General features: G+C 38.5%; 1 protein-coding gene across 1 annotated transcript in view; it reads right to left on the reverse strand.

Annotated features, from left to right (window-relative positions):
• tmc2a (transmembrane channel-like 2a) overlaps nt 1-23,249 on the reverse strand; it is a 30,030-nt gene that overhangs the window by 2,130 nt on the left and 4,651 nt on the right. Inside the window, exons 5-19 of the mRNA XM_051892718.1 lie at nt 22,624-22,714; nt 22,183-22,264; nt 21,833-21,939; nt 21,575-21,673; nt 20,850-20,992; nt 18,579-18,726; nt 18,143-18,331; nt 13,360-13,539; nt 13,109-13,267; nt 12,810-12,938; nt 12,655-12,722; nt 3,318-3,557; nt 2,771-2,896; nt 2,583-2,661; nt 2,348-2,471 (exon numbers count right to left, since the gene is read on the reverse strand). Of these exons, the coding sequence (XP_051748678.1) occupies nt 2,348-2,471; nt 2,583-2,661; nt 2,771-2,896; nt 3,318-3,557; nt 12,655-12,722; nt 12,810-12,938; nt 13,109-13,267; nt 13,360-13,539; nt 18,143-18,331; nt 18,579-18,726; nt 20,850-20,992; nt 21,575-21,673; nt 21,833-21,939; nt 22,183-22,264; nt 22,624-22,714 (1,964 nt within the window). The remainder of the gene's footprint in view (nt 1-2,347; nt 2,472-2,582; nt 2,662-2,770; nt 2,897-3,317; nt 3,558-12,654; nt 12,723-12,809; nt 12,939-13,108; nt 13,268-13,359; nt 13,540-18,142; nt 18,332-18,578; nt 18,727-20,849; nt 20,993-21,574; nt 21,674-21,832; nt 21,940-22,182; nt 22,265-22,623; nt 22,715-23,249) is intronic.

A 23,249-nucleotide genomic window follows, 5' to 3' on the forward strand; every position in this document is an offset into this window, starting at 1 on the left:
TCTGCCTGAAGTGTACATGTTGAGTAGACTTGCTCCCTCAGTCAAAATCGAGAGGTTGAGGGTCTGTCCAAATAAACTTCCCTCGTCCACTTGACAAAGTTGAACACACTTCAAAATGGCAGTGCTTATAGAGAAGTTCACGAGTGCATGTCTGAAAGTGGAGTTATACGCAGCCTTTGTGTACTTCTACCTATTTAGTGTGCTCTTTTCCTTCTTGTTTTTGCAGGTTCATTGACTGTTTTGTGCCACATGTAGTTAGTCATTCTACTTACTCCAGTCATGTTTTTGTATTTGCTACAGATCTTGTGTATCTTTGTCATAGTTTTTTTTTTTTTTTTTTTTTTATAGTCATGTTTCTGTCCTAGCTATAGCTCCTGAGAATCCTAGTCTTAGTTTTATTTTTTTTATTTTTTTTTTCTCTTTTTGATTTTATTGCCTATTTAACTGATTAGTTCACTTTCAAATGTAAATTACCCCAAGCTTTACTCACCCGCAAGCCATCCTAGGTGTATATGACTTTCTTCTTTCTGATGAACATAATCTGAGAAATATTAATAAATATCCTGATGCATCCAAGCTTTGTAATGACAGTGAACAGGGTTCACGAGTATGAGCTGAAGAAAGTGCTTCCATCCACATCCATCCATCATAAACGTGTACTCCACACAGCTCCGGGGCGTTAATAAAGGCCTTCTGAAGCGAAGCGATGCATTTGTGTAAAAAAATATCCATATTTAAACAAGTTATGAAGTAAAATATCTAGCTTCCGCCAGACATTTAAGACATTTAAGAATAAAATGTAAACTGGCGTCGCGTCAGTTACACTTTTTCCGTAAGTTGAATATAGTAAGGCGTAGGACGTAACGTAAGCTTTGTGAACTGCAAGAGTTTTACACTTTCTTCGTAACTTGAATACGGAAGGCGGTCTGGCGGAAACTAGATATTTGACTTCATAACTTGTTTAAATATGGATATTTTTTTACACAAACGCATTGCATCGCTTCAGAAGGCCTTTATTAACCACCCCGGAGCCATGTGGATTACACATTTATGGTGGATGGATGTGGATGGAAGCACTTTCTTCAGCTCATACTCGTTGGTCCCTTTCACTGCCATTATAAAGCTCGAATGCATCAGGATATTTATTAATATTTCTCTGATTATGTTCATCAGAAAGAAGAAAGTCATATACACCTAGGATGGCTTTCAACCTTTATTTAATCAGGAAAGACTCACTGAGATTAAAAATCTCTTTCACAGGAGTGACCTGCCCAAAATGAGCAGCAATACAATGAGTTTCAACACAGAATTACACAATACAAACAAAATGAAAAATAATTACATTTCACTGAATCATGTTCCATTTGCCGAATGACTACTTTAAATTGATCCAAAGACAGCATATTTTGTAACTTCAGTTTCGATTGAAGGTGATTCCAGTCAAACAGGGCTGTATACACAAAAGCCTTCTTACCTAATTCAGATCTAGCAAAAGGAACAGAAAGAGGGTGAGTAAAGCTTGGGCAAATTTTCATTTGAAAGTGAACTAATCCTTTAAGACTGTTATTTTTATTTAGTTTTTCTCTAGTTATCTCTTGTCTTTATTTTTTGTTTGACTAGTTTCTTGCAGTTTTATTTATATTCTCTTCTTTTTCTTTTGTTATTCTAGTCATAGAATTATCAGTCATTTTTATTTTCTGCTCTTGTTTCATATATTGCTGTCTCTCTTTGTGTTGTCTTTTGTTATCTTTTTGAGTCTTGCCTTGGTGTGTTGTGAGTGTTGTTCTGTTCTAGTCCCGCCCTGCAACCTGAGTTTCCCTGGCCACTGGTTCTCTCTGCCTGGCAGTGTCTGTGATATCCTCAAGTGTCAAACCTCTGGTTTATTGTGCCTTTGCCTGGTCTACGCCACTACCATCTGTCTAGTGTTGCCTCTTCCTCTGCAGCTCTCTAGCCTGTTGTCAGCAGTCATCCAGTCATCCACTTGCCTGTCTTCATGTTTTGTGCCCTGCCCTGTTGTTGAGCGCCTCACCTTCCTTCTTGTGCCTGTCTGCTGTTATAAATTCTTCTTCTTAAATTCTTTTACTGTTCATTCTGCGTTTGGGTCCTCTCTCCCTCAGATCCTTGACAAACAGTTCTTTAGATTATTCATTTTCTTCACACTAAGGAAAAAATGGCTCTTTTAAGAACCATTCACTGAAAGGTTCTTTGGGGAACCAGAATGTTTTTTGTTTTTTTGTTTTTTCTATGGCATCACTGTGAAAACCCCCTTTTGGAACCATTATTTTTAAAAGTGTACCAATTGCTAATGTATGATTGTTAGTAACATAACATTCTATGCAATGCACACCTGCTTTATTCTCCGGAGGGGCATGGGACATCTGTGAGTTTTTGGGAAGTAGATCCTCCAGGTCCTTCATTACCTGGTTAGTGCTGTCTTTGTTGTTCCGTCTGTTCTTCTCCTCATCTCTTGCCTAGAAACGAATGTTAGCAACACACACTGGCTAAAAATTTTAACAAACTGGTGCCAGCTAACAAATCTTAGAATGGATTGTTGTGTATCTCTGAACATAAACACTACTAACCATCTGCATTTTCTTTTTTAATTCCAAGTTGGCGTTCTGGTAGGCCTGTGACACTGAATTCAGATAGTAAATGGCCAGACTGTAAGAAATAACAAATAAAAATGTAAGGTTTACATTTACATTACACTCACATAATACAAGATTTTTCTTGTATTATGTGATCATGATTTTTTAAATAATTTCCTTACACCATGAGAAGCACTGCTGCTATAATGAGTCCAGGGTTTGCTAGGTAGCCGAAAATCGTCCCCATAAACGCAGGTAGATCCAGATCAATGGTCTCCATAATGATGTCAATCATTTTTGCCTTCCCACTGTGGTAACAGGAAATGTCACAACAAGCATGAGTAAAATTGATAATAAAAATTAATTTGGGGTATTATAGCATGTGTTTGTGTGCATACGAGCTTGTGTTTGTGTGTGTAGTGTCCTGGTAAACCCTACATTATGGGGACAAAATGTCCCCACAAAGACAGCAATATCCAAAGTCCTTGTGGGGACATGTTATGGTCCCCATGAGGAAAACTGCTTATATCATACAGAATGATGTTTTTTTTTTTTTTTTTTTTTTGAAAATGTAAAAATGCATAACATTTTCTGTGATGAGTTAGGTTTAGTATCAAGGGATAAAAAATGTTTTTACAGTATAAAATCATTGTCTTATGGAATGTCCCCATAATACATGGAAACCGAACATCTGTGTGTGTGTGTGTGTGTGTGTGTGTGTGCGCATACCTGAAGGGTCCACAGTCAAAGGAGGGAGGCAAAGACATAATGGTGTAAACCACAGGCAGGAGACTCAGAAAGAGGATGAGTAGTAACAGGCCCATGTAGAAGTTATTGGATTTGGAAGCTTTAAAGACCCTCTCGTGTGGGACGTTACAGGCCATTACAGCCCAGCACTGGTAGTACATAGAGCTCAGGAGCCGCAGAACATTGATGCCCACCAGACCAGGAGCATAGAACGCCCCCATCCTGACAAACACAGACAAACAAATTGATATCTACAGGTACAAAAGAGTATGTGGATAAATTGTGGCTAAATCTAAATCTCTCAAAAAGATGAAAAAATTTATTTATCTAGCATTTTAGAACCTAGTGTTCTGCCTACAGTCAATCCTGCTCCTGGAGGGCCACTGTCCTGCAGAGTTTAGTTCCAACTTGCCTCAACTTGCCTCAACCTAAATAGTATGTGACATTAGTAATATTCAATACTATAGGGTGGATAGTATGCACATTACAATGCAGGACATAGTAGGAACTTGATTAGCTGGTTCAGGTGTGTTTCATTGGAGTTGAAGCTGAACTCTGCAGGACAGTGGCCCTCCAGGAGCAGGATACCTCTGGTTTAAATGGAACCTTGTAAAAACTCAAATTTGCCACACAAATAGTGTCATGGAAAGTACAAGCTGTCAGTTGATTCTGACAGTCCTATGCTAGCTAAACTAACCCTTGTGAAAAAAAGAAGTAGCCTACACTTCAGCAAATGAGTATTTATTAAAAAATAATATACCTTAAAAGAATATACAACTGAATGCAATGTTTTCAAACACTTAACTGCATGTTATTTACAATTAAAATACATTTTGTTTTATAGTTTGAATTTATATTAAATGCATTTAGTTGAACTTAGTAGAGTGATTTTTGACCCACTTAAAAAGGACTTAAGTAGATCTTTTATTAGGTGATTTCATAATTACTTCTATTGTCTTGGAAATATGGGAAAAATGTACTATTAAAAGATAAGCATATAAAGTAAACTAAAAAATACTTTAATGTCATATTAAAACTGTCATATATTTAAATATATTTGTAATGATGATGTTGCAGTTTAGTATATTTAAAATAAATTAGCTTTAAATGTAATATCAAATAACATACTACAGTTAAAGGATTAGTCCACTTTCAAATAAAAATTTCCTGATAATTTACACCCCTGTGTCATCCAAGATGTCCATGTCCTTCTTTCTTCAGTCAAAAAGAAATTAAGGTTTTTGATGAAAACATTCCAGGATTTTTCTTCTTATAATGGACTTCAATTGTCTCCAAACGGTTGAAGGTCAAAATTACAGTTTCAGTGCAGCTTCAAAGGGCTTTAAACAATACCATCCATACCAGAGGAATCTTCGAAACGAAGCTTTTTGAAGAATATGGAATCGCGTTCTGGTGAAAGCACTTGTGATGCGATCATTTGTGCCTATAAAGCATATACATTTTAATTTTTTTTCGAAAATGGCAGATCGTTTCGCTAGATAAGACCCTTATTCCTCGTCTGGTATCGTTTAAAGCCCTTTGAAGCTGCACTGAAACTGTAATTTTGACCTTCAGCCGTTTGAAGACCATTGAAGTCCACTATAAGGAGAATAATCCTGGAATGTTTTCATCAAAAACCTTAATTTCTTTTCGACTGAAGAAAGAAAGACATGAACATCTTGGATGATATGGGGGTGAGTAAATTATCAGGAAATTTTTATTTGAAAGTGGACTATTCCTTTAACTTTACATGTGCTTTATTATGTTAGTCAACACATCAAAGTGTACTTTGTTAAAGGGTTAGTTCACCCAAAAATGAAAATAATGTCATTTATTACTCACCCTCATGTCGTTTCAAACCTGTAAGACCTTCGTTCATCTTCGGAACACAAATTAAGATATTGTTGATGAAATCCATTGGCTCAGTGAGGCCTGCATGGACAGCAATGTTACTGCACCTCTCAAGATCCATAAAGGTACTAAAAACATATTTGAAACAGTTCATGTGAGTTCAGTGGTTCTATCTTAATATTATAAAGTGACAAGAATACTTTTTGTGCGCCAAAAAAACAAAATAACGACTTTTCAACAATCTCTTCAACAATATCTATATGGGCCGATTTCAAAACACTGCTTTGGAGCTTTACGAATCAAATCAGTGAATCGGAGTGCCAAAGTCAAGTGATTTCAGCAGTTTAGCCATTTGATAGGAGATCTGAATCACTCATTTGAAAGCTCAGAAGCTTCATGAAGCAGTGTTTTGAAATCGGCCCATATAGATGTTGTTGAAAATTCATTATTTTGTTTTTTTGGCACACAAAAGTATTCTTATTGCTTTATAATATTAAGATAGAACCACTGAACTCACATGAACTGTTTCAAATATGCTTTTATTAGGATCTTCAGAGGTGCAGTAACATTGCTGGCAATGGAGGCCTCAATGAGCCATCAGGTTTAATCAAAAATATCTTAATTTGTGTTCCGAAGATGAACGAAGGTCTTATGGGTGTAGAACGACATGAGGGTGAGTAATAAATTACATCATTTTCATTTTTGGGTGAACTAACCCTTTAAAGCATGACAAAAGATTATTAAACCATGGTTTGAAATGTACTTTAAAGTAAAACTTTTAGGCCTGGTTTCACAGACAGGGCTTAGCCTAAGCCAGGATTAGGCCTTAGTTCAATTAGGGCATTTAAGTAGCTTTTATAAACGTTCACTAGAAAAAAAAACATTACTGGTGTACATCTTAAGACAAAACACTGGCACTGACAAATTTTAAGATCTGTCAGTACAAGTTACTTTCAGGGGTTAAACTTTTAATTTGACATTATTACAAAGTGCACTTTTAAAAATTGTTCTAAGTGTGTTAAGAAACATAGTTCTGTCATGACAACTCTTGGAGTGTTTGGCATTGTAATGGGTATGACAATGTTGATATGTTTGGTCTTGGTGGAATAGATCTGCTACGCTGCTGCTGCTTTTATTGCTGCTGCTGCTGCTGTTGATTATTGCTGCTGCTGCTGCAGAGCAAGTACGGGACTTTCTACTGCCAATACATACACAACACACTGCTGTGAGCAAGTAAGACATGCTGCTGCTGTACAATATATAGCGTACATGAATTACTCGTAGCAGATCTATACAGGTGGCACTGGGGAAGGTGGAGGGTTTCTGAAGCGCGCTGCACTGCTAAGGCAAATGCTACCCATGTATTTGAAGATTGAGCACACACACTCATTGGCTACCAATACGGCAGGACACAATGATCTGTGTCCTATAGATAACGACTGATTTAAGGACCTATTAGCCTGCACGTTTAGAGTTTCATGACAGAACTTAGTTTTCATGAAAGTGCACTCTCTTTAAATGCACTTGTGTGGCCTTTTATTTAATTAATATTATATTATATTATAAAGTGCAATTGTTTAAAAATATACATTTAAGATTTGAGGTACACTCACTACAATTCAGTACAATTAAGTGCACTTCTTTTTCACAAGAGAATACTTTGCCAATATTAAATATGATTATATTGATCGTTACCAATACTCATGGCACAAACAAATATTGGAATAAATATTTCAATTAGATGGATCTTTTTTATTGTATTCCGTATTGAATTAAATATATTTACAGTATAATCAACATTTCTGTTGACTCTTTCCCGACATTTTATTACTCAACACAATTTTATTTGATTTTATTACTCAACACAATGCATTCTGGGATTGCCATTCTGCTTTAAAGATGGTAATTGAATTCAGGCATTTTGCTAACTTTTCCTTGACTTAATGTGTATTCACACCATTTCAGAATTGCTATAATTACAAGATTTTGACTTGTAAAAAGCATTCACATCCATGTAGAGCTCGAAATTACAACTCTTAAACTCTGAATTTTCTGAGAACTCTGTACCACCTGACCACTGCAACATCACGTGGAAACACTCAAAATGGTGGCAACTTCAAATGTAGTGAAGCAGCCTGTTATCTCGTGATATTTCTGCTTAATAATTCCTATAATTGACTATTGATAATGCTAAGTTAATCTAATAATACATAAACAACATACAATACAGATTAATGTAGCTAGCACAGAGCTGAATCATGTGTAAATCTCTGCTAAATAAGATGGTAACACTTTATTTTACAGTGCCGTAGTTACACGTTACTACATGTACTTTCTATAGTAATAACAGTAAATTATGCAGTACAAGTAACTAACCCTAAACCAAACCCTAACTGTAACTCTATAGTAAGTACATGTAGTTAATTAATAGTACTCAGTACTTATTTGAGACATTGCAATGTAACTACAGCACTGTAAATTAAAGTGTAACCTAAGATAAATATCTAGTTAAGTCATAAAACTCTAGATGGCGCAGACTGATAGGCCCTTTACATGCAATCTGCTAGCAACCACATCATTTATGTGGCAGTGTATTAACCACAGTTTCCATTCAGTCAGTCACGTTTGACGTTATATACAGTGGGTACGGAAAGTATTCAGACCCCCTTAAATTTTTCACTCTTTGTTATATTGCAGCCATTTGCTAAAATCATTTAAGTTCATTTTTTTTCCCCTCATTAATGTACACACAGCACCCCATATTGACAGAAAAACACAGAATTGTTGACATTTTTGCAGATTTATTAAAAAAGAAAAACTGAAATATCACATGGTCCTAAGTATTCAGACCCTTTGCTGTGACACTCATATATTTAACTCAGGTGCTGTCCATTTCTTCTGATCATCCTTGAGATGGTTCTACACCTTCATTTGAGTCCAGCTGTGTTTGATTATACTGATTGGACTTGATTAGGAAAGCCACACACCTGTCTATATAAGACCTTACAGCTCACAGTGCATGTCAGAGCAAATGAGAATCATGAGGTCAAAGGAACTGCCTGAAGAGCTCAGAGACAGAATTGTGGCAAGGCACAGATCTGGCCAAGGTTACAAAAAAATTTCTGCTGCACTTAAGGTTCCTAAGAGCACAGTGGCCTCCATAATCCTTAAATGGAAGACGTTTGGGATGACCAGAACCCTTCCTAGAGCTGGCCGTTCGGCCAAACTGAGCTATCGGGGGAGAAGAGCCTTGGTGAGAGAGTTAAAGAAGAACCCAAAGATCACTGTGGCTGAGCTCCAGAGATGCAGTCGGGAGATGGGAGAAAGTTGTAGAAAGTCACCCATCACTGCAGCCCTCCACCAGTCGGGGCTTTATGGCAGAGTGGCCCGACGGAAGCCTCTCCTCAGTGCAAGACACATGAAAAAACACCTGAAGGACTCCAAGATGGTGAGAAATAAGATTCTCTGGTCTGATGAGACCAAGATAGAACTTTTTGGCCTTAATTCTAAGCGGTATGTGTGGAGAAAACCAGGCACTGCTCATCACCTGTCCAATACAGTCCCAACAGTGAAGCATGGTGGTGGCAGCATCATGCTGTGGGGGTGTTTTTCAGCTGCAGGGACAGGACGACTGGTTGCAATCGAGGGAAAGATGAATGCAGCCAAGTACAGGGATATCCTGGACGAAAACCTTCTCCAGAGTGCTCAGGACCTCAGACTGGGCCGAAGGTTTTTCTTCCAACAAGACAATGACCCTAAGCACACAGCTAAAATAATGAAGGATTGGCTTCACAACAACTCCGTGACTGTTCTTGAATGGCCCAGCCAGAGCCCTGACTTAAACCCAATTGAGCATCTCTGGAGAGACCTAAAAATGGCTGTCCACCAACGTTTACCATCCAACCTGACAGAGGAGAGGATCTGCAAGGAGGAATGTTGCATCTTTCCCAAAAAGACTCATGGCTGTATTAGATCAAAAGGGTGCTTCTACTAAATACTGAGCAAAGGGTCTGAATACTTAGGACCATGTGATATTTCAGTTTTTCTTTTTTAATAAATCTGTAAAAATGTCAACAATTCTGTGTTTTTCTGTCAATATGGGGTGCTGTGTGTACATTAATGAGGGAAAAAAATGAACTTAAATGATTTTAGCAAATGGCTGCAATATAACAAAGAGTGAAAAATTTAAGGGGGTCTGAATATTTTCCGTACCCACTGTAGATACTGACGTATTGGGGTCTTGCCTGGGGCCACCGCCTCTTCTCATACAGTAGCAGAGCCATGGGTCTGGTTAACACTTTAAGAGACCTGAGGGTTACAGTGGGAGCTCTTCCACCAGGCCAGCCCCCACGGATCTCCCACTCCTCCAGCATGCCATGTGTTGGATGATTGTTTCCTGGGTGAGGCGTGCGGCTCAGAGCTGCGTTCCATTCCACCCCAGTGCCTTTCGTACTGGAAGTGCATGAGGAGGTTCATAAGTCATGGAAGGCACCATTTACTGCCTGAAGCTGCTCTGTTGCCTTCTCCACTCTCAGTGCCCTCGATGGCGGGGCCGCCAAGGGTTACATAGACATTCCACAGGTGGAGCATGCAGTTGCAGTGCACTTATGCCTGCAAAGTGCTGCCACCTGGCAGAATCATCCACGCCTCCCATCCAAGGCCTGTAAGACAATAGCAGCCCTGGCTGCCAAGGCTTACAGTGCCGGTGGACAGGCCACCTCCACCTTGCATTCCATGGCCATCCTGCAGGTCCATTAGGCAAAAGTTCTCAAAGAGCTGCACAAGGGTAGCTCTGAGCGAGGGTTGATGCAGGAACCGCGCACAGTGACTGACTCCAGGCAACAAAAGTCACAGCGCGGGCCCTCAGCCATGTCCACCTTGGTGGTCCAGGAGTGGCTCTGGTTGGACCAGGCTGAGATTAAGTTTTGAACTGCCTAAATACATTCAGGTGAAAGACAGCGGTTCCACTGAAACAATTTCAGAGGCTCCTGGGGCAATATGGCATCCGCAGCCACGGTAACACCGCTCGAATTGATGCATATGAGACTGCTTCAGCACTGTCTACACGGATGAGTCCTGAGATGGGCATAACGCCACGGCCATCACAGCGAGCTGTCACCAAACATTCAGTCCTTGGTCAGACCTTGCCTTTCTACTGCCCTTAGAACAAGTGTCCAGGCATGCTGTTGTTGCAACAGATGCCTCCAGAACAGGTTGGGGCGCTGTGTGCAACAAGCGTGCTGCTTCGGGCTCCTGGACTGGACCTCAGCTGCATTGGCATACCAATTGCCTGGAGTTGCTGGCAGTGCTTTTCTCCCTGCACCCATTTCAATCATTGCTTCAGAGCAAGCATGTGTTGGTCCACACAGACAACACTGCGACTGTTGCATACCTCAACTGCCAACCACACAACTCGCAGCCACCTCCTCCTCTGAAGTCTGCAGTGGCTCAAGTCGCTGCATGCTGTTCACATCCCAGGCGAGCTCAATCATGCTGCCTATGTGTGGGGCCCGGATACGTGCCCAAAGTTCCTACCATGCCTTTCAGTGACCAGGTGGTAAACTTGCAAGTGTTGTCCCTGGAAGAGGCAGACCCAGTCCTTGCATTGCTTTGTCCTGTTCACACATTCTGTGTTTATGTGGACCAAACGCAAAGCTTCAGGAGCTCAGAGCAGCTCTCTGTCTGCTTTGGAGGCCAGCAGAAGGGAAAGGCTGTCTCTAAACAGAGGTTGGCCCTATGGATAATGGATGCCATCACCTTGGCGTACCAGTCCCAAGAAGAGCTGTGCCCCCTTGCTTTCTCCCAGGCACTGGCAGCGCGGCACCTCTCTGGCAGACATCTGCAGAGCTGCGGGCTGGGCAACACCTAACACATTTGCGAGATTCTACAATCTCCGAGTGGAGACGATTTCTTCCCGTGTCTTGGGTACAAACAGGTAATGTGCGGGAAGGCTGGATCGGTGTCTCACTTCCTAATATGGCTCGTATCCCCCCCCACCCCGGGGTACGAGCGCCTACTTGCTCTTCAAGTAAGTTCCCCAATTGGCAAACCCTGAGTCGAGTTCCTCGAGCATCCTTCAACAGTCAGACGTGGCAAAGGCGTCTCATGTCAGGACCGGAACTCGTGTAAATGCCCGGCTGGTCAGCCCTTGTACTGGGCTAGATGCCCATATGCTGTGATTCCCCATGGGTAATCCTGTACGATTTCCCTGTCAGTAAACCCGTGTCTTTCCCTGGGCAGTTCTTCTCTGCCCTGTCTCTGCATCGGTAGTAGCTCTTCCCTGGCTAGGCAGGACCTACTGCAGAGATCTTCCATACACTGCCCCACGGGTCAGTCCATATGTGTATCAACCACACGTTACCTCCCTTTCGGCAGGGTGAGGCCACTGTAGCGTCCCTTTTTCACATGAATAAATGCATAGATCCGCATAATTTGCTTGTGTACCCTAATGGTCTAGTGGTAAAACTTTTGTTAAGTGGTAAAACTTTTGTTTTGTGTCAGAGGTTTGGGTATCCGCTGTATAGGTTTTTTTTTTTTCTCATGAAAATTGAATATGTTCATCAGTGATTGTGTATCAAGAGCAGGGATATGTTTGTGTGCATATATTGTGTAATTTTTTTTTTTGTGATGTCACCAGAATGAATAGAGAGTCTCTGCAATGATATTAAGCGAAAAATTTAAGCGCTTGTCTGTGTGATGACTGCACGAGTTACAAGAGAACACTGTATCCTCGCCACTGATAACAGCAGCAATAAGCACTAGTGCCAGATCGCCTCTTATTTAACAAATTAATGGAATGAATGCTGGAGATGTTTTAAGTAGGTACATCCGTGATGCAAGATGTTTCAAAAAGTAGGGGGACAATATCGACCCTGGCAAAAAGTGGTGGGGACATGTCCCACCCACAAATTACGCCTATAATATGTAGCTCTGTAACAGAGTTAATTGTAAAGCATTATCTATTTTAAAGGATCAAATTCATCTGCACAGTCACGCAGAGCTAAAGCACAACCAAAACAGTCTAAAACTACTGTTGTCAATGTTGTAAAAAGTTATATTTATTAATAAGGCATTTGCAGAACCATGCCCTTTATCAGGAAAACCTCAGTGTCCTTGTTACAAATGTTACATATACTTACTGTAGTAATAACAGTAAATTATGCATAATTACATGCAACTAACCCTAAACCAAACACTAATCCTAATTATATAGTAAGTACATGTTGTTAATTAATATTACCCAGTACTTGAATATATAGTTACACCGTAACATGGATACCTTAAAATAAATTGTAACCAACTTTTTTTTATGCATACTATTAAAAAAAAAAAAAAAATCAGCTGCAAGAAGAGTAGAACTACACAAGACTAGATGTGCATTAATCCTGAGGTTTTTGCCTTTTTTATTGAGGCCATTGCTTATATTTTTTTTATGTTGTTATTGTGCTGTTTGTGCATTTGGTCCTACCAGATCATTCCTTGGTTAAATACCAATCCCAGCACATTGCCGCTTATGTCAAATTCACCATAGGAAGGCTGAAATTAAAAAAAAAAGGCTGTTAGTTATCAAAACCTAAAGTAGCAGTTTAGGTTGCTGGTGATTAACCTATATACTGGACTCACCCAGCCAGCCTCCAGATCCCAGCACCAGCAGTAGTTCAGGAAACGTACAATCAGCGCTCTCAGGAAGTCACCGATGAGGATGGTCAGATAAGTCACCTGTATATCTGATATGGTCAGCTTCACAAACTCCTAATGGTGGGGTAGGAATGGTTTGCGGTAAATGCTTTGAGTTCAACCACAAATATAAAGCCACAAGAAATGTGCAAACAAATGTTTAGATCAGAATGTCTCATCAATTAATCTCAATATACAGTATTTTATATATGATTTCTGCTGTAGGAATTAGATGGACACTTTACTAAGCCCACTGCAGTTTCCCAGCATGGGCCTCTGATGACATCAGCGGGATCAATAGGAGGTGGAGTGCCTGTGTAATTTGGGTTGTTGGCTGAGAAGTTGGCATAATACTCCTTAACGAACCAAATGCTGGCATTTTTTATAGACTCCTCCTCTTCAAGCTTTAAGCAAAAAATGGTTTTGTTAACTTAAAAATCACTGATTCTCTACTAAAAATACATTAAATAAAAAGAGTTAGCATCAGAAGACTTACTTTCGAATTGACCTCATCGAACAGAGCAAGCAAAAATGTGTAGAGGTTGCCAAGGAAGAGTGCAAATATACGTCCCAGCTGCCACTTGAGAGCGATACGTGGATGGTATTCTTCCAGCTCTGCGATAGTCTCAAAGAGCATTGGACCCACCAGCCCCAGCAAAGACATGATGATCTCCATCTGAGATACAAATTTTATTTTAAAAATTATTACCTCATGTAAAATGAAACTGAAATATTGAGTTATTATAAATAATGAGTTATTACAAGTTGGACAATAAAATGAAAACACCCAGTTTTACACCACAATAATTGGTGTATCCAAAATGGCCAATATTCACATTCATGCATTTTATTTATATTTTATTTGAATCTTCTAATAATTTATGGCTTATGATTTATCAATATTATATTTAATTTAATATATTCATGTAACCCTACTCCATATATTAATCTTCATCATATACTGAAGTATTTACTACTCATTTATGCTTATTTTTCATTATATTTTCATTATATATTTCTTCTCTGTAGTGTCTGGACCAATCAGACACACAATTATTCATTATATTTAATGAATAATCCAGAAAACTCTCCCTCACAAGTTCTGTGAACCCATCCCCCAAAACTGCAAAACACAGGCAGAACCAGGTGTCCTGTTACTGATAAAAACTTTTTTATGATCAGAAAGAATTTTCAGAGACTTGTGACTGACTTAATTCTTTCTGAGAAGGACAAATAAACCCTTGTAATCCTAGGTATTCTATATATAACCACTTGAGAAATGTATAAACATGTATCCAATTTTCCCATCTCATGATTTTCCTTTTATAGGATTTGTCCTATGTATTAATTCTCTCTTTTGAACTATTTTGGTATTATTGTTTCAGAGTTGCATACTATGGATAACTAAAATCACATGGGTAGCATGTTTGGTATCGATGGACTTCAAACTTTTTTTCCTATTTGGTAATTTATTTTACATGTTGCTAACTCTATGACACACTAGTATTATAAGAATAATACTAGTCGCCTTAAGAGGGTGTGGCATCTTCACACTTTAAAATCACTGATCACAAGATCACAGTGTGTTCTTTTACTGAAAAATGCTGATGTGAAGATGATGCTGTGCTAGAAGCTTCTAAGGAACTCCAAGCTTGTGCCAGGCTCCGGCCTTGACTTTCCATCCACCAAAGATCCTCTGCATCCAACTGGTTCTCTTTCATCCAGACAATATCAGCAAAGATCAACGGCAGCCTCCATAAATTGCATCAGGACAGTTCATTCAAATTGGCGAGACATGCAAGTATCAAACTTAGTCTCATTATTTGATACATTAAGTATCCTTACCCCTTTTAAAGAAGGGCGTGTTAGAACTAAACTGATGGTTTGCTCAAGGCTGTTGATCTGCTGAATTTCAAACAATGCTGTAACTTCTTGCTTTCCTGTATTCTGCTTCAGCTCTCTCTTTCCCTTGGTAAAACGTATGCATGTATGTGTGTGAATGTTAGAGTAGTTTAAGTGTTTAGTCTAGTTAATAAAGTCTTGTTCATGTCACACGTAAAGTCCGTGTTTTATGCTCATATACTGGAGTCCCTAATCATGCAGATCCTGACTACATGCTCTGAGTAGTACTGTACAATAAGAATGTTATTTCCCATAACCTGGAAATGAACATTTCTTAGAATTAATAAACAATTAACACTGAGTGTTCATTGGCCAAACAGATTAATTGATTGTAATATTATTATTTTTTTTTTTTTACATTAAGTTAATTTTATTAACTGATCCAAATATTTATAATTAATTATAACTAGTTATGATTAATTATTCATATTTCTTTGAGCTAATTTGCTACATCTCATGGTATTATTGGCAATATCCTTATGTACACAATAATATCTTTAACATTGTAATCCTTTTACTTTTAATATTTGGCATGTTTGTGTGCTGCTGCGCATCCCTGTGTGTGTAACAAGCAGAGTGTACGTGTGTTGTGCATCCGCCTATATGCACATATTACTAACGCGCCCTTTAAATAAAAAAAAATAAAAAATAAAAAAATACTGGTGCAGCAACACGCCAACAATGCCTGAACACACCTCATTTTCAGACCAGCACGCCCATGGGCGAACAGATGGGCATGAGTGCATTTGCTATTTAAACAATGTGGGCGCTGGACATGAAAATGATAACTGCGTCGGGTTAACACTAACAAAAAACACTTGCGTCGCGCCTGGCGGCACATTGCACTGGGTGTATGATAGGACTCTTAAAATTGTATATATTGGAACAATTTTTGTCCTAAAATTGTTGATGGACCTCTGGGGCTATATTCACAAAACATCTTAAGGCTAAAATTAGCTCCTAAATCACCAATTTAGGAGAAACTCTTAAAAATAATGGGCGTGTCAGTCCTAATTTTAGGAGTCCTAAATAAAGAGTATTTCACAAAGCATTTTAGCACTAAAACTAGCTCCTAAATCTGTGAAACGTCAGGAGTAGTCAAGAGGAATCCTAAGTCACTAAGACCAAATCACAAACAGTCCTAATCCACCCAAAGGCACTGTACACCATTGAGGCAATAGCGATAGAGCCTTAGGTGCTGAACTTTTTCTTCATAAATGCAATACATTTTGATTTATAGATTTGAATCGACGATGAGTCGCCAAAAATAAATCTTTAACAAATAAATAAATATTGTCCGATTACCTGTGGCAGTGGTTTTCATGAGTTCACACTTACAAATGATTGAATAGAGTAATAAAATAAGCGTATTTGGTTTACTGTCCAAGGGGATCGAGGGCTCTGCGCTTGGAATTTAGCCCAAACCCAAAGTTCTCCCCATATCCCCAGCCGAGAGTAAGGGACGGGGTGGCAGAGGGATGCAGAAAACTATAGGCGAGTCGGCTCTCGTCTGTGTATTTATTCCTCTTCTCGTGCTGATTAGAAAGACCGTTTGAATGTGTTCCTCCCAAACTTTGTTTATAAAACATAATTTGTCGCTTGAATTCTGCATTCTCGAGATGCAGACATCCAAGAGGCGGACAATTAACTGTACATACTAGTTTAGTTAGTGACACTTAGCCTACATTTTAAAACCTTTATTTGAATATGGCAACATTTGTATTTTAAAACCTTTATTTTAATATGGAAACATGACACCTCATTCTACAATATTTCTATGATTACATTATTTCTATGACTCCTCCCCCATCAGTCAATCACTGTGTGCATACTCCATAGCAACGAGGTCAACCCCACCCTTACTCTTAGCTTAAGACTTCAGTCTATTCCTTAGTAAAAGTTTGTCTCAGCAGCTTTGTGAATAGGTTTTAAGAGAAAACTCTTAGCTAAGAACTTTTACTGCTATTTAGGAGAACTCTTAGTGGTAAGATAAAATGTTTTGTGAATACGGCCCCTGGTCTTTTATATCAACGCTGTAATCAGCTGTTAAATTTTTATTATCATTTAATTGTTATTGATTATTCATTTTCTGCTATTTTAATTCTTCCTCTTTAATAAATAAATATTTTTTTTATCAACTTCTTCGACTGCCTGGATCTAATTGCATCAAAAATTTATTGGTATCATGTAGGGCCTCCTTTTGCGGCCAATATGTCTTGGGAATAACAGATACAAGTCCTGCACAGTGGCCAGAGGAATTTTTGAGCCATTCCTCTTCCAGAACAGTGGCCAGATCATTATGTGATGATAGTGGAAGAAAACATTTTCTGACTTGCTCCTCCAAAATACCTCAGAATGGCTCAAAAATATTTAGATCTGGTGACTGAGCAAGCCATGGGAGATTCAACTTCAGTTTCATGTTCATTAAATAACTGTGTCACAAGTCTTGCTGTATGTATTGGTGCATTATCATGCTGATACACATCAACCCCAAAGGGTACAATGTTTGAACCATTAGGTGTACATGGTCCTCCAGAATGGTTCGGTAGTCCTTGGCAGTGACGTGCCCATCAAGCACAGTAGGGAATGTCATAATATTGCAGCCCAAACCAGCACTGATCCACCTGTGCTTCACTCTGGGCATCCAACAGTCTGGGTGTTAAGCCTCTGTGGGGCTTCTCCACACTGTAACTCTCACAGATGTGGGAAAGACAGTGAAGGTGGACTCACCAGAGAACAATACATGTTTCACATTGTCCATAGCCCAAGATTTGCCCTGTTGGCACCATTGAAACTGACATTTGGCACTGGCAATTTTTTGGGTATAGCAGCCTGACCATGAATATTGACTCTGTGGAGGTCCTGACTAACAGTTTTGGTGGAAACAGGAGAGTTGAGGTGCGCATTTAATTTCACAGTGAGTTGGGCAGCTGTGGTTATATGTTTTTTAGATACAATCTGGGTTAGAACCTGGACATTCCATCAGGCAGCTTTTTCAGTTACTTCTGTTGAATGTGGTCCATCCTACGTGGTGGTATGCCGACATTACCCTGTATATCATTGCTCTCCATACACCACAAAGATTTGCTGTCCTGGTCACAGATGAGCCAGCGAGACAATTTGTCCTCTTTTTAACTCTGAAATGTCTTCCATTATATATTTTATGTACAGCTGTGCTATTGCTTTGTTAATTCAACCTTCACACTCTGCTCTTACTGATAGAAGCAAATCAGTAAAGATTGGCCACCAGACTGCGAATATATAGGCGTGAAACCTCCAACACTATTGGCCAGTGTTTCAGTTTCATTGACCAACCCATGTATCTTGTTAGTTTGCTTAAGACAAGATATTGAATGTGGTCTTGTACTTATATTTACCTCATTTTTCTCGTACCATGAGAGGTTGTCCATGTTTGCAAACTCTTGGGATCGTTTGACCACAAAGTAGATGAGATAGCCACTTCCACCCAGTGTACAGGTGATGAGAAAGTTGGCTAGGACACGTAAGAATCTCCTCAGATGAATGTTCTCATCCTTTTGGTTCTCCTGCTCATCCACAATTGACTCCTGCAGAACACATTAGAGGTTCCAAACTGAGAAAATCCTCATGCATGACCATATTGGAGCTATAGAGCATGTAGGAACATTTATATAAAACATATCACTTGATCTGGTCAGATTATTTGGTCTTACAGAGAGTTGACCTCCTCAGATCTCTGAAAGGACAACCAGACCGTGAAACAAAAAAATGCAGTGGTCAGCACACACACTTACACCTACCCAAGCACTTCCACATATACACAAAAGCACATACTTTGAAGCTGGTGGTGATGGAGGCATATTTATTGTCGGCTGTCTCCGCGTTCCCAATAAGATAATCCCAGCTGGTGAACATCTTCCAGGCAAAGGTGAACTCACTGTCTTCTCCGTCCCCTCCCCCCACATCTGCGTTTTTAGCCATCCTAACAGCGAGAGTGGACTTTATTCAGCACTTGTAGAGAATCCAATCTCGCCGGCAGGATAACAGAAGCGCAATTTCCAATTGCAGTCAAAACAACAACAATCGCGTTGGTAATACACGGTGAACTTTCTGTTAGGCTAACTGAAGAAAATGTTTTGTATTTAAAGGTGAAGTTTTTTTATGTTAAATATGTCTTCCATTCCCCAGAGGGTTGATTGCCCTTGTTAACAAAAATAATGGGAGGAAGGGAAGATTTTCATTTATTTCAGTCAGTTCATAGAAAGCAACCATGACATGAATGATTTGGAAAGGTGTTTTTTTTTTTTTTCTCAATTGCAACTTTTTTATCACAATTTTTTTCTCATAAATGTGCCATTGCTTTGTGCAGCTAAATTTTTTATATCTCCCAATTACACCTTTATTTCATATTCTAATTTTATATCTCACAATGCATGTCATGAATGTGACTTCATTGCTATAAATACTGACTGTATTTCCTCTGATTGCAAGTTTTTATCACACAATTTTTACTATTTCTCGTAATTGTGACTATTTCTCATAATTGCAACTTTATATCTCAAAATTGCTACTATTCATAATTGCATCTTTTATTTTTTTATCTTACAATTACCTTATTGTTCTGTTACTGACATGGAAACATGCTTGCATATTTCTTTGACAAGACTCAAGCTTCTCCCTGTTATATAACGCTAAATGTTGATCTTTGCATCTGCAGAATGCATAGGTAAAATGCACATGTATTGTAGATATACATATAAACATTCTGAAAATTCGGAAACTACAATAATTTAATCAAAATTGAAATGCAGTTTTGTAGCCATTTGCTGTTAATATGTGAGACTTCTGATTCATTAACTTTTACAGATAAATAACTAGAAGAATCATAAAGTGTAGTAAACGGTAAAACAGTACAAAACAATGTGTTTACAGTATCAGTAACAGTTTGCAGTATAGAGACAGAGCGCATTTAGTATAATCTGAAAACCATGCCCACCGGGGGGGAAAACAATCCAACCTTCTCCATTGACTTTGTATTACGTGAGGCTGCCTTCTTGTCATTTCTGACTTATTACAAAAAAAAGAACAATGCCTAAAAGCTGCTGTGTGACAAGGTGTACAGCTAACAAGCTAAAAAACCCAGAAATAAGTTTTTATAAGCTGTTGACCCCAAAAAACGAATGTTTAAGGACACAAAAGTGGATACAGGCAGTGAGACAGTCATATTACTATAAGAAATACACTGGAGGGGAACATAATCGGCGACAACATATGCTAAACAAACAAACAAAAACAAACCATTCATTATTTTTAATCATGTCAAAGAATTACTTCACCTGTCGCCGAATACGTTCCGCTCCAGTGTATTTCTTATAGTAATATGACGCGTTGCGCTCTGTCTCACTGCCTGTATCCACTTTTGTGTCCTTAAACATTTGTTTTTTGGGGTTGACAGTTTATAAAAACTTAGTTCTGGGTTTTTTAGCTTGTTTGCTGTACACCATGTCACATAGCAGCTTTTAGACATTGTTCTATTTTTCGTTATAAGCCAGAAATGACAAGGAGGCAGCCTCATGCTATACAAAGTCAATGGAGACGGTTGGATTGTGTTCACCCCCGGTGGGCGTGGTTTTCAGATTATGACGCGTGACGCTCTGTCTCTATCAAGAAGCATAACAGACTGTTTTTGTACAGCAAAATAACTGAAAGTGGATGACACCGGAAGCCTCGCTCGAGTGTTTGGGGAACTAATTAGTAGTGAGTGATAGTAGGAGTGTTAACATTACAATTGTTTGTTTTTTTTTGCAACAATTCCACTAGTGCTAAAATTACACTTCACCTTTAAATTGTAAGGTTTATTGTTTAGTTTTTCTTCATTAGCTGTCTAATCTGACAACACAATCTTTTTAACTGTTTTAGATGTAGAATTAAAGACAATACACTAGATTCTGTACAACCTTTTGTCATCCATGAAGAACTAATAACAATGATACTTTTTGTTTGTTTGTTTTTGTATAGGCATACACATTCACAGTCATATGCACTTCTCAAGAACATTTCATGTCATTGCTACAACATCTAGCAATGAATGAAAGAGGGACTCACGTTCGGATCACAACCATGAGGCTATACCCGAAGGTCCCAATGCCCACCATGAGGTAGGACAGAGGGAGACGAAACTTCAGGAAGCCAATGGTTCTCTGGTTATTATAGTAGCCATAGAAAAGTACTGAGTACTTGCAGTAACCCTGTCAAAGAGAAGGCATCAGAAAGCGTTATTGATAACCATACATTTATATTATGGTAATAAGAAATGTGACAAACACTGTGTAACTCTCTAATATCATGACACAGTTTTCAAAGAAAATATGTACAGGGGGGTCAAAAATCTGAGACTGTTTTAAAAATCTGGGGTTTAAAATTTAATTTAAACCTGTAAATAAACAGAAAATTTAAAACGATGCGAAATGAATGAAACATTTCAGGTTCTGCACAATTTCTAGGTCACTAATAAAATAAGTACATTTGTGGTATTGGTCATTCAAACTAATTTAAACAGATGCTCTTGCTCCCATTGTAGCACAATATATTAATTCTCAAATCATGCAGAAGAACATGACCATTAGGTTTTACATGAACTTATGGAGTTCATGCTGCTACTGTTAAAAGTGTGACATAAAATACTAAGACGGTCTGAAATTCATGTTTATTTTTCAATTCAACTTTCACTCAAAACTTTTGCTGGAAATTGTATTTAAAATGCAAAAAAGACTTTTAACTAGTGGTCTCAGATTTTCGGACCCCATTGTATACATGTATCATGATCTTACATTGAAATCCGTGAGAACAGAATAGTCCATAGCAGTGTCTTGCTCTGCTCTCGGAACAGTTTTCCGTGGAATGGACCCATATGGAAGTCCCATGAGAACCTTGTGGATGATTTTGTTGATGTTTAAATCATTTGTGAAGGACAGCAGCCATTTTTATAGATAGAAATATTAGAAAGATAGTTTATTCAAATTTAAAGCAAAAAAGCATCATTTTATTGTTATGTAAGTAAAGCACAACATATTTGATAATAAACTGACCTCTGGTATCACAACCAGGCCAAAAGTCAAGCCGAAAAGGACCAAATTCATACCGTACATCCAACGGAGGAAAATAAAGTAGGAAGCAACTGAGGAGCCAAAGTGACCTGCAAATGGATGAAACATTGCCAAGGCTCAGAATAAGGAACTTTCAGTTGAGTACCTCTTATTTTTTTAACTTGCAAGAAACATTCAAATAAATGAATATGGCTAAATTTCTAATTCAATACAGGTCAAAGAAATCATTTTCTATTATCAGTAAGACAGCTTAAATGAGATGCACCATTCCTGTATGTAACGTGAATGGGGGTGTGTGTATGTGTGTGTGTGGGTGGGGGGTTAGTACTTACTCTCTACTTCCTTTATTTTCCGCTCCCATGGGATGCACGATGTCCTAAAATTTTCAAAATCTCTTTGAAACTTTATCCATTTCTGTATGATGAGACACAAAGCAAATAGGGATTTTTAGGAGTCTGCAGGGAACTAGATTTTTACATTTGTCAAGAAAATGTTTTTGGCATTTGCATATACTGTACATGTTGCCACTGTGATGCTAGAGTTTTGCAGTGTGGTTGCTAAGGTATTCAGGTTGTGTTTTAACCCATTGCTATGTTGTTGCTAGTGAGTTCTGGGTGGTTACTAGGGCAATGCTAGGTGGTTGCTTACTTGCTCTAGTGAAAAATGTCCGCTCCAAAGTCTCTAGATGAAATTCTGGTCTGATCTCTCTTAAAATGTTTTATTTTCAGCAACAGTAATAGTGATGCATAAAGTGAAGATTTTCATATTCCTACCTTCATCATCATCACTTTGTAGGCATACAGCTTCCTGCCTTTCCCTTTGCCCAAAGCACCTTCAAATTTATCCACAAACTGCTGAGCCTCTCTACAGACACAAGGAGAACATGAGAATGTGAGGAGGAGGAGGAGATTAAAAACTTTACTCATCACTGAAAATGCTCACTGTAAGACTTAATGTAATGGAACAGTAGTTCACAGAAATCGCATGATAAAGGAGTTCCACAAATAAAGTCTTTAATTAGAATTAACAAACACTTAGAAGATATCTTAGAATACGTAGGAGAAAATGCAAACCACATAAACTAAAACGAGAGCTGACAAAGGAATTAACAAAACAGGGAGTACTTATACACAGGATTAACAAGTGAACACAAACGAAATCAGAAATCAAGGTGACAAAGAAGAGGCTTGTTCGAGATGCATGACATCAAAGTACTGCGAGAGCGATTCAAAAGCTTAGTCATCTGCATACATAACATAACTCTGACACTTAATTGGATCACTGTATTAACCAATCAGCTTCAAGGACTAGAACTATCTAATTTTTAAAGCTACATTTAAGCTAAAATACACAAAAGATAAAGATATGATGTGGAAAACTTTTTTTTACAATTGAGTAT

Source organism: Ctenopharyngodon idella, chromosome 5, assembly GCF_019924925.1.
Source record: "Ctenopharyngodon idella isolate HZGC_01 chromosome 5, HZGC01, whole genome shotgun sequence".
In the NCBI taxonomy this organism is placed as follows: domain Eukaryota; kingdom Metazoa; phylum Chordata; class Actinopteri; order Cypriniformes; family Xenocyprididae; genus Ctenopharyngodon; species Ctenopharyngodon idella.